The 9778-nt window shown below is 40.6% G+C and overlaps 1 protein-coding gene across 6 annotated transcripts in view; it reads left to right on the top strand.

Moving 5' to 3' along the window:
- The window catches only part of ep400 (E1A binding protein p400), a 38778-nt gene that overhangs the window by 7464 nt on the left and 21536 nt on the right, over window positions 1–9778 (top strand). For all 6 annotated transcript variants that reach the window (XM_046034325.1, XM_046034321.1, XM_046034323.1 and 3 more), the window contains exons 8-22: window positions 193–333; window positions 439–517; window positions 699–736; window positions 821–878; window positions 1021–1110; window positions 3436–3549; window positions 3657–3847; window positions 3926–4103; window positions 4206–4342; window positions 4464–4633; window positions 4927–5101; window positions 5209–5345; window positions 5761–5947; window positions 7597–7766; window positions 7875–8062. In XM_046034325.1, coding sequence (XP_045890281.1) covers window positions 193–333; window positions 439–517; window positions 699–736; window positions 821–878; window positions 1021–1110; window positions 3436–3549; window positions 3657–3847; window positions 3926–4103; window positions 4206–4342; window positions 4464–4633; window positions 4927–5101; window positions 5209–5345; window positions 5761–5947; window positions 7597–7766; window positions 7875–8062 — 2053 coding nt within the window. The remainder of the gene's footprint in view (window positions 1–192; window positions 334–438; window positions 518–698; window positions 737–820; window positions 879–1020; window positions 1111–3435; window positions 3550–3656; window positions 3848–3925; window positions 4104–4205; window positions 4343–4463; window positions 4634–4926; window positions 5102–5208; window positions 5346–5760; window positions 5948–7596; window positions 7767–7874; window positions 8063–9778) is intronic.

Genomic DNA, 9778 nt, shown 5'->3' on the forward strand with positions numbered 1-9778 from the left:
TCATTTTTCCGGTTGGCACATATTGATTTTTAGGGGCATATGCAAGCAAAATGGTCGCACTGTAGAGCCCTGGGCAGAGAATAATTCACAGGGAGAAATGTGAAATTACACATCAGCACAACAAATGGGGGACTCACTGCAGAAACTGATGTCTTTCTGAAAGGCAAACTGTCTCATGTGTCTCTGCTACAGCTTGTTCGCACGTGTGCTCGTTACCATCAAGAGCAGAAGAAAAGTGAAGAGAGGTCAAAGAAAGAAAGGGAAATTCATCTTCGTCACATTGCCAGCACAATTGCCAGAGAAGTGGAATTCTTCTGGTCAAACATTGAACAGGTTATATATTTATTTATTTGTTTTTTCTAATCATGAAACCTTGTCATGATTTATGAATGATAACAGTGTTTTTACCAGTCTGAATGAGTTGTTTTATTCTGTCAGGTTGTGGAAATCAAACTCCAGTTTGAAATTTATGAGAAGAGGCTTAAAGCACTCCGCTTACAAAAAGCCTCAGCCAAAGGTACGTCCCACTGAGCAGCTACAAAATATAAAACACAACATGTTTCTTCTATATCATGAGCTTTGACTTTCCCTTCAAGTGGTTCTGGTTCCAAGCTCAACTGTGTAGATCTACCTCACCCGTAACTACTTTACTAATAACCAGATTGTTTTGTATTGAACTTTAATTACTTGTGTTACAGTACCTGGTCAGTCAACAGGAGTGAAAGCTGATAAAGAGGTAGGTGCTGCTCCAACACTCTTAATGAATTACGATGCAAATGCACCTATTGCATTCAATTCATTTTAAAAAAATATTTTATAGGAGGCGGCAACTTCAACCAAAAAAAGAAAATCAAGTTCGTCCTTGGTTGATGAAGACGGTATGTGTCAAACTATTGAGGTCCATGTGGCAAAAATTTAATAACATGGATGTTTAGTTCACAGTACAGTTTTTGTTGTACAGTTTCCTTTACTCTGCAAAATGATTACAGCTTTTCATTATTTGACTGTCTTTTCTTGTAGTCCAAGATGAGGAAAGCACTATAGAGGAACAGGAGGCCATGGAGGGGGAAGCCGACCACAAATCAGAGTTGGTTGACCTTGCCAAAGATGGTACTTATTTATTTTACTTCTTTGTGTATGTGGAGAGGCAGGATTTTTTTGGGGGGTGGGGTAATTTTTTAATAACCTTCCTTTACGCTGTAATACATTATGCATTTGCCTAGAGTGACCTTATCTGAACTGAAAATTGCTTTATACAGGTGCTTCTTAAAAAAAATTAATTTTGAATTTGAACCGTGGATAAGAACCAGATTGAAGCCTAGTTCACACTACACGATTTTTAGCCCGATTTGCCACTCGGCGAGTTTGGCGATCGGGAGTGATTCAGCAGTTGATCGGCGGTCGCCAGTTGTTCTGTGTGAACTACTCAACAACGCATCAGAACGGCTTCAGGACACATTTCTGACATCTCGCCTACGTCTGCCATCCAGCATGCCAAATATCTGGAGGAAATGGCCGACTCATCATCCACATCCAGCCAATGAGAGCAGGCAGTTGGCAGAGCAGGCAGCTACTTTTTCACCGCAAAACACTTTTTACTCACCTCCAGCTCTCACTGTCTTTATAATTGCAATCTTTATAATAACAAAGAACAGCTGTTTTGTGTGTAGGTTTGCGTCATTTCCTTTTTCACATTTCACGTGTGTTTTCTTGACAAAACGTGGTTTGGAGACCAGCGTCGGGTGACACAGTCACTGTCAGCTCGCATGTGACACCCTGTCACAGATCGGTCACGTAGTGTGAACGCCACAACGACTTCAAGACTCTCGTCACAAGACGGCAAGTTGTGCAGTGCGAACGGCACGACCATCGGTCGACGCTGAAAGTCATATAGTCTGTATGAGCCTTGAGAGATTAAAGGCTCGGGAAATCTTTGCAGGTGTTTTGAGTTAATTGGGTGATTAGAGCTTCTCTTCGGTCAACAATTTTGTATTGTAAATTTGTTATTCAAAAATTCTAGTACATTTTGAGACACTGGACTTTTGATTTCCACGAGCTGTTGGCTGTAATCATCAAGATTAAAACAAAGCAACTTTTAGTAGTGATGGCGAGATGAAGCATTGAAGCTTTCCATCCAATTGGTTCACTCATGGGCCGAAGCTTCACGGTGCTTCATTAGCTGTACTGTGCCATCAAGTGGACAATAAATGTAAAACAGGCAGAGTGATTATAACTGCAACATGGCTTTGGTGTGTGAAGCTTTGAATTGAATAAATTAATGAATGATGTTTGTGATGCCAATACATGACTGATTAGCTTTTTAATAAGGTGTCTGTCTTTATGATACAATGACGTGGAAGTGGAAACAAGGGAGAGGGTTATGATAACTTGGTTTGTGACTTTAGATAATAGAGACAACATTTTATTCGTCTTTATTTAAAAATAACACTTCCACAGTGCTTCAGGCGGTTTCTTTTTTGGAGATGATTTTACCTGCTTTAGAAAAGTATTATTAGTGTAAAATGGGGTTTAATTAAGAGTTTAATTCTTACCAAAGCCACAAAATGTAAAAGAAAAGAAAAAGTCTTTCTTTTCCTCTGTTTCAGCACAATTTTTGAAGTTATTTGATCAAAGCAATTCTGACATAAGTTGATAAACTTTTTTAGTCATTTAAAATGAGCTGTAGATAAAATCTAATTGTGTTCAATTTCAAGTTCAAAAGTCCACTAAATGTTGAAGAGGGTCCATTGCATTTTGTTGCTCCTTTCGAATCGCACTCCAAACCTGCAAAGCATCTCCTGAATCGGTCGGGTACGGCCGGCTCACGAGGCTTCGAACGTCACCACATACGTCATCAACACAAGCCTCGATATGCGCTTCACAAAAATCATCCTGCGTTACGTGACACACGCTTCGAAGCCTCGATACATCACTAACTTTTAGAGCAATCGTGCAGGGCAACGTTGCCGTCAATGGTAATGAGTAAAGATTACTACCGTAATCCCCTTCCGCCACCCGCATCGCCATTATCCATTCCAAACAGAGTCGGACTTGCCGCTAGCAACATTGCCCAGCAAGTTGCCCCATGTATCATCAACTTCAGATCTTTGAGTTCAGCTCATAATGAATGGGGGCAACAACACAAGTGTTGCGTTTATAATTTTGTATGTATATACAGAAAGTGTGGGTAACATGTTAATTATGTTATTGCAAGGTTGCAGGCAACCTGCTGTTCACTACTGTTGGTCATAATGTTGAATTATTAATTCGTGAGATAAACACATTTGGCATTTAGACTATGAAAATGTTCTCGGGCACTTTATCATTTTCTTTTCTGAACACGTTACAGATGATTTAATATACCATTTAAGTACCAGAATTAATTGTCTTCGACTCTGTATTGCTTAATCAAACAGTTTTGTATTTTACTTTTAGCTGAGATGCCTCTGGATGCTTTGATGAAGCAATACGCTGGAGCCTACGTTGATAGCTTCGAGTGGCCTCAGCCGAGCCGACACAGCGATGAAGAGGACCTGGATGAGACTGAAGGTGACTTTTGTATTTGAAAAATCAAGTTGTCATGTTCATCCACAAACCCGTTAGCTAATTGTTGTGAGTGATGCGACTTTAAAGCTGTCAATTATTGTATTTTCCAGAAATGCGGTGTCCTGCAGGCAGTCCACCTGAGGCAGTGTTGATTGACTCCCTGCTTAGTGTGGACCAGTACCGTAGTCCTGACAAAGCCTCTTCCTCCGACTCTGATGGGAAGCCTGCCAAAGACATAGCTGAAGTGGCTGCTGCCACAGAGCTCATCTTGCCCAAGGGTAGCTTCAGGACAACTTCCTCAGTAAGACACTCACACACAAACACACAAAAGAGAAATATGCCTTTTATCATTATTATAACTGTTCGTTTATATTACTAGACCCGCAGCCCACCTCCTTTTCTACTGCATGGGTCGCTGCGAGAGTATCAGCAAATTGGTGTGGACTGGCTGGTAAACCTTCACAAGAAACACCTCAATGGCATTCTAGCAGATGAGACAGGCCTTGGCAAGACCGTACAGACAGTGGCTTACATGGCCCACTTAGCTGGCCAAGAGGGTATGCGTCTGTTCAAAGATATACATGATTTTTTTTTTATAGTGGAAGTTGTTTTGTTGTTGTTTTGAATATCATAAAGAAATAGTCTGTTTTTGTCCATAGGCATCTGGGGACCCCACCTTATTGTCGTAAGGACGAGCAAGTTGCTAAATTGGGAGGTGGAGTTCAAGCGCTGGTGTCCTGGCCTTAAGATCCTCCTGTACCTTGGCAACAGAAGAGAGCGCAGATTTAAGAGAATGGTAGTTTTTGCTGTATTTAAACAGCGCATATTGAAGACATTACTCAATGTAGAAGGTCATTTTTTCCCCACAACAAACGGCTGTAAATCTGATAACATATCATCTGATCGTTGATCTACAGTGGTGGGCGGAAGCCAACAGCTTCCATGTATGTGTGACATCCTACAAGCTGCTGATGAAAGACCAGAGCCATTTTCTAAGGAGAAGATGGAGGCACCTAGTCCTGGACGAGGTGCAGCTCATCAAAAACATGACTGAGAAACACTGGGGAACAATTTTTGCTCTCAGAAGGTAAGCTAGATTATAAATATGTCATTAAATCCAGTTTATTCAGAATCATGATTAAAAATTTTTCAGGTTTGTTAATTCAGTCAAGATCATACATTAAGAGCTGTTGGGGAGTAACAGATACACATGTGCATATGTTCGAGTAGTATAGAGCAAATTATTTCACTGATGAGATCATTTCCATGTCAGGGATTTTTGACTTTCTCTATAAAATCACTTTTAATATTCTGCCAGATGTTTCTGCACAACGTGTCTCATTTGTTTGATTAAATGAGATGTTTCTGTGCGTCTTCCAGTGAGCAGAGGATTCTCCTCATCAACACTCCTCTACAGAATACTCTAAAGGAGCTCTGGACCATGATCCACTTCCTTTTGCCAGGAATCACCAGGGCCTACTCTGACTTCCCTGTTAAGGCAGGCACAGACCAGAACCAGGACTACTGCCACAAACTGGTCATCCGCCTGCACAGGGTGGGTATTAATGTGCCACATTAAAGTTCAGAAACTTGATTGATTCACCTCCCCTGCAGTCTTTAAATAAACATTCAATATGAACTCCTTTGACTCTTCACCCGTAGATGATCCAACCTTTCATCCTGAGGCGCTCCAAAAGGGACGTGGAGAAACAGCTGCCCAAGAAGTATGAGCACATCCTAAAGTGCCGTCTCTCCGGCAGACAGAAGAGCCTTTACGAGGATATCCTCACTCAACCAGGGTGAGTTATTTGCACCACATGGATCGTTATATTGTGATATCAAAGTAGGGTTTTCCCTGGCACTGAGAGCAATAGTTGATTATTTCACTGCGGATGAATTTGGCTTCATCAACATAAGACATGGATACTGGAGTTTCAAGACATTAACACGTTATATTTTAAATAAGGGAATGAAATTAAATGGAAATATACAATTAATCACTTGACAGCAGTTTAATCTTAATTACAATATGTTTTATGGCCGTGCGACAGTCCAAATTAGCTCAACACATTCATGTTTACTGGGAAAGACCTTTTATTATCTATTCTATGTGGGGGTTAATGTGTCATGGTGTAAATGTTTTATAATGTTTGCTGCTTCTTTCATTTGTTCTGTTTTTGTAATTATGTCTTCTATCTGGGTGTGATCCCCTAGAGCTCAGGAGGCGCTGAAGACAGGTCATTTTGTCAGCGTGCTTCAGGTCTTGATGCAGTTACAGCGAGTGTGTAACCACCCTGAACTGGTGGCACCCAGAGAGAACAGCAGTTCCTACTTTTGCTCCTCTCTCCAATACAGCATCCCATCACTGGTGCTGGGAGCTCTTCAGAATGACTCAAGCAAGGTATACACTTGATTTTTTGCATTGCTGAAATGCACCAAGGTGTTTTCTAGCCAACTGTCTTCATTCAAAGATTATGTGTTTACAACCTACTTTACTTTAAAAATGGAATCTGGAACAATTACAAATTACTTGGTAGAAAATGTAATCCAAGTACCACAAAATAAAAGTAATGTAATCACTTTTGGATTACTTCAATGCCAAATAGGCAAATGAAGACATTGATGCGTTGTCTGCTCAGTGTATTTTTTAGAGAAACGTGTACAAAATATTCCCTTCCCATGAAATCAAAACCCATGTTTGAATTTTTTTATGATATGCTTTGCACTATGGCATTAACTGGCCCATCAAAAATGTGTTTCGTAGGTATTCTTGATGATATTTAAGAGTTGGTCATTTGGAAAAGCATTTTAAAATGTTGATGACTCATTCTGCACTTGTATTAATTTAGCGTCCGATGAAAAGATTTCTCAAAATGATGCATTTGCACTAATTACTGTACAAAAACAACTTTTTTCACTGGTTTTGGTGAAACTGGATCATATTTGATGGAGAAATATTAGCAATATGGAGAAAATATTTGATGAATTACTGATGTCCCCCGGCTGCTCTGCCTCAGCCTGATGGACAGATAGCTTTACTTGTTGCTGAAGTTAGTTAACAGCTAACTAGCAGCTGTTAGCTCAGTTAGTTGTGCAGTCACTGGTCAGATTAGCTCTGGGAGCTCGGAGCACAGGGGGCGTGTAAGTGTTTCAAGAGCCAAACACGGCAAGAAGACCATGTCAGGACTGTATTCCCGGGGTCAAACTGGCCTCTGTCGGTCTCGGAGGCTGTGCTCGGTCCCGGTCCAGCTGCCGTGTTCACTCACTGAGAGCTGAAACCAGTCCTCACAGAGTCTACATGACTGAGAGGTGGTGTGAACACACATTCGGCACTACTGGCGACTGTAAACGTCAATCAATGTCAGAGACACGTCCCTCCCTAGCTTTGTGTTTTTACAGAAACACATACTGTATAGACTGTATATAAAAAACATACGGAGGCAAATAGCACTGCGTTTTCTGTTTCATGGAATCTTTCTGCTTAAAGTAATCCCCAATTTTACAAAATGTACCTGTAATCTGATTACGTCTGTTTTTTCTGTACTGTAACGGAATACACTTTTTTTGTATCCTGATTACGTAACGCCGTTACATGTAATCCATTACTCCCCAACCCTGTTGGCAAGCACCCTGAACATGCTACAAAGTGCTACAAAGGATTAATGTTTGGTGATTAACAGAAAATGAATCCATGAAATAGATACCATAGTTTATTAGTATCATTGGACGAATAAGAACTTCTTAAGACCAAATGATGAATTGAATAAAAAAGTTAATCCACTAATTGATGATAATAAAGGTAATCATTTGTTTGTTCTTTGCTTTATACGCTGTCCTCCCTTTTAGAACCTAATATTCTATTTGTTTGCTCTCTGCTTTCTATTTTAGACCCTGCCTATCATTTCATTTTTTAATATTGTGTAATTCCTTCTTCGTGATTTTGAACTTAGTGCATGTTGAATATCGTTTTTTGTTACAATGTGATTATTAGAAAAAGAATCTGTTTGAATTGATCCCCTTCTGCTGTTGTCTTTTATCTTTTCCTCGTAGATTGCAAATATGTCCATTTTTGATCTGATCAACAACGAGAACAAACTGACTCGGTATCAGACTGAAGAGACTGTACCCAAACTGAAGGTCACTCAGCAGCTCATAGAGGAGATCTACACTGGTCCAGATCCACCGGCACGACCCAAGCCATGCCCAATAAAACCCATGAGGTCAGTCAAGTAACATGCACCGTTGATGGTCAAATAGTTCTACAATGTAAACCTAATATTGATAATCTGTCGTTGAAACAACGTGATCATTGCATTTTTCCTGATTAGATTGTTCCAGCCGGTGCAGTATGGGACAAAGCCAGAAGGTCGTCTGGCTGCCATCACAGGTGCAGCAGGCCAGCGTCCTCCAACGAGCTCTCCTGTTACCAGCACCTCTGCTTCCACCACCAGCCAGTCAGCCCAGACCAGGGGCAAGTCCCCTGTCACTACTGCAACTACTACAGCCACATCTCACGGTAAGACCATTTCAGGGAGGACTCAGTAAAGGACAGGAAATTTTGTTTTCACAGTGGCTAAAGGATTCCAGGTGGTTTCAACTAACATCAAAAGACAAACTTAAACACCAATAGCTGTTTTGTTTGTGCTTTTATCTAATGTGCTTATATTAGTGTTGTCTTTATGAAATGTGCAAGGTTATGCTGCATGCTTGTGATGCTGTTTTGGATTTAAATTAACTTGATTTACTGTGTCATGCTTAAAAAAAAAAAATTTACACTGTGCCCATACTGTTATGTATTATTATCATTAGTGCTTGCAGTGCATTTTAAAAATATGTATACAGTGTGTACATATTTTTGGACTGTGCTGTGTGAATTTTAACTTTATGGAGAGGTTTGGGACACCTTTACTGGTAGGTTTCACTGGTCACAGAGGTTTCATTTGTTTACTTTAATAAATCAATGCAGCAGTGGTGGGCAAGCCACATTATTTCCTTTAACAGCAGCACAGCCATTCCGGTAATGGCTAAATTAAAAGTAGTCATTGTGAAGCAGCTACAGCTACTACGCCATAAAGCGACTACTAGCTATGGTCCCCTATAACTGCTTTATGAAAAGTTGTGCAAGTGGCAGTATTAATTAAAGAATCACAGGCATAGTAAACTTGTTAGTTGAACAGATGCAGGCAAAAAGTACTGAGTTTTGGTGAAGTTTTGCTGCCTCAAAATTCACCCACTGTCACACCAACTTCATTCATTGTCATGTAATTATTTCTCATCAATAAAATTGTTAGCAGTCATTAACGTATCAGTGGTAAATCAAGAACATCCCTTTCTGTGTTGGCCCACCACTGCTGAGTGAGTATATACAGGTGTTGGTCATATAATTAGAATATCATCAAAAAGTTGATTTATTTCAGTGATTCCATTCAAAAAGTGAAACTTGTATAATGTATACATTCATTCCACACAGACTGATATATTTTGTGTTCATTCCTTTTAATTTTGATGATTATAACTGACAACTAATGAAAACCCCAAAATCAGGATCTCTCCCACACTCTAATCAGCTAATTAACTCAAAACACCTGCAAAGGCTTTTAAATTGTCTCTCAGTCTAGTTCTGTAGGCTACACAATCATGGGGAAGACTGCTGACTTGACAGCTTTCCAAAAGACGACCATTGACACCTTGCACAAGGAGGGCAAGACACAAAGGGTCATTGCTAAAGAGGCTGGCTGTTCACAGAGCTCTGTGTCCAAGTACATTAATAGAGAGGCGAAGGGAAGGAAAAGATGTGGTAGAAAAAAGTGGACAGGCAATAGGGATAACCGCACCCTGGAGAGGATTGTGAAACAAAACCCATTCAAAAATGTGGGGGAGATTCACAAAGAGTGGACTGCAGCTGGAGTCAGTGCTTCAAGAACCACCACGCACAGACGTATGCAAGACATGGGTTTCAGCTGTCGCATTCCTTGTGTCAAGCCACTCTTGAACAAGACACAGCGTCAGAAGCGTCTCGCCTGGGCTAAAGGCAAAAAGGACTGGACTGCTGCTGAGTGGTCCAAAGTTATGTTCTCTGAAAGTAAATTTTGCATTTCCTTTGGAAATCAAGGTCCCAGAGTCTGGAGGAAGAGAGGAGAGGCACAGAATCCACGTTGCTTTAAGTCCAGTGTAAAGTTTCCACAGTCAGTGATGGTTTGGGGTGCCATGTCATCTGCTGGTGTTGGTCCAC

This window comes from Micropterus dolomieu, linkage group LG21 (genome assembly GCF_021292245.1).
Source record: "Micropterus dolomieu isolate WLL.071019.BEF.003 ecotype Adirondacks linkage group LG21, ASM2129224v1, whole genome shotgun sequence".
NCBI lineage: Eukaryota > Metazoa > Chordata > Actinopteri > Centrarchiformes > Centrarchidae > Micropterus > Micropterus dolomieu.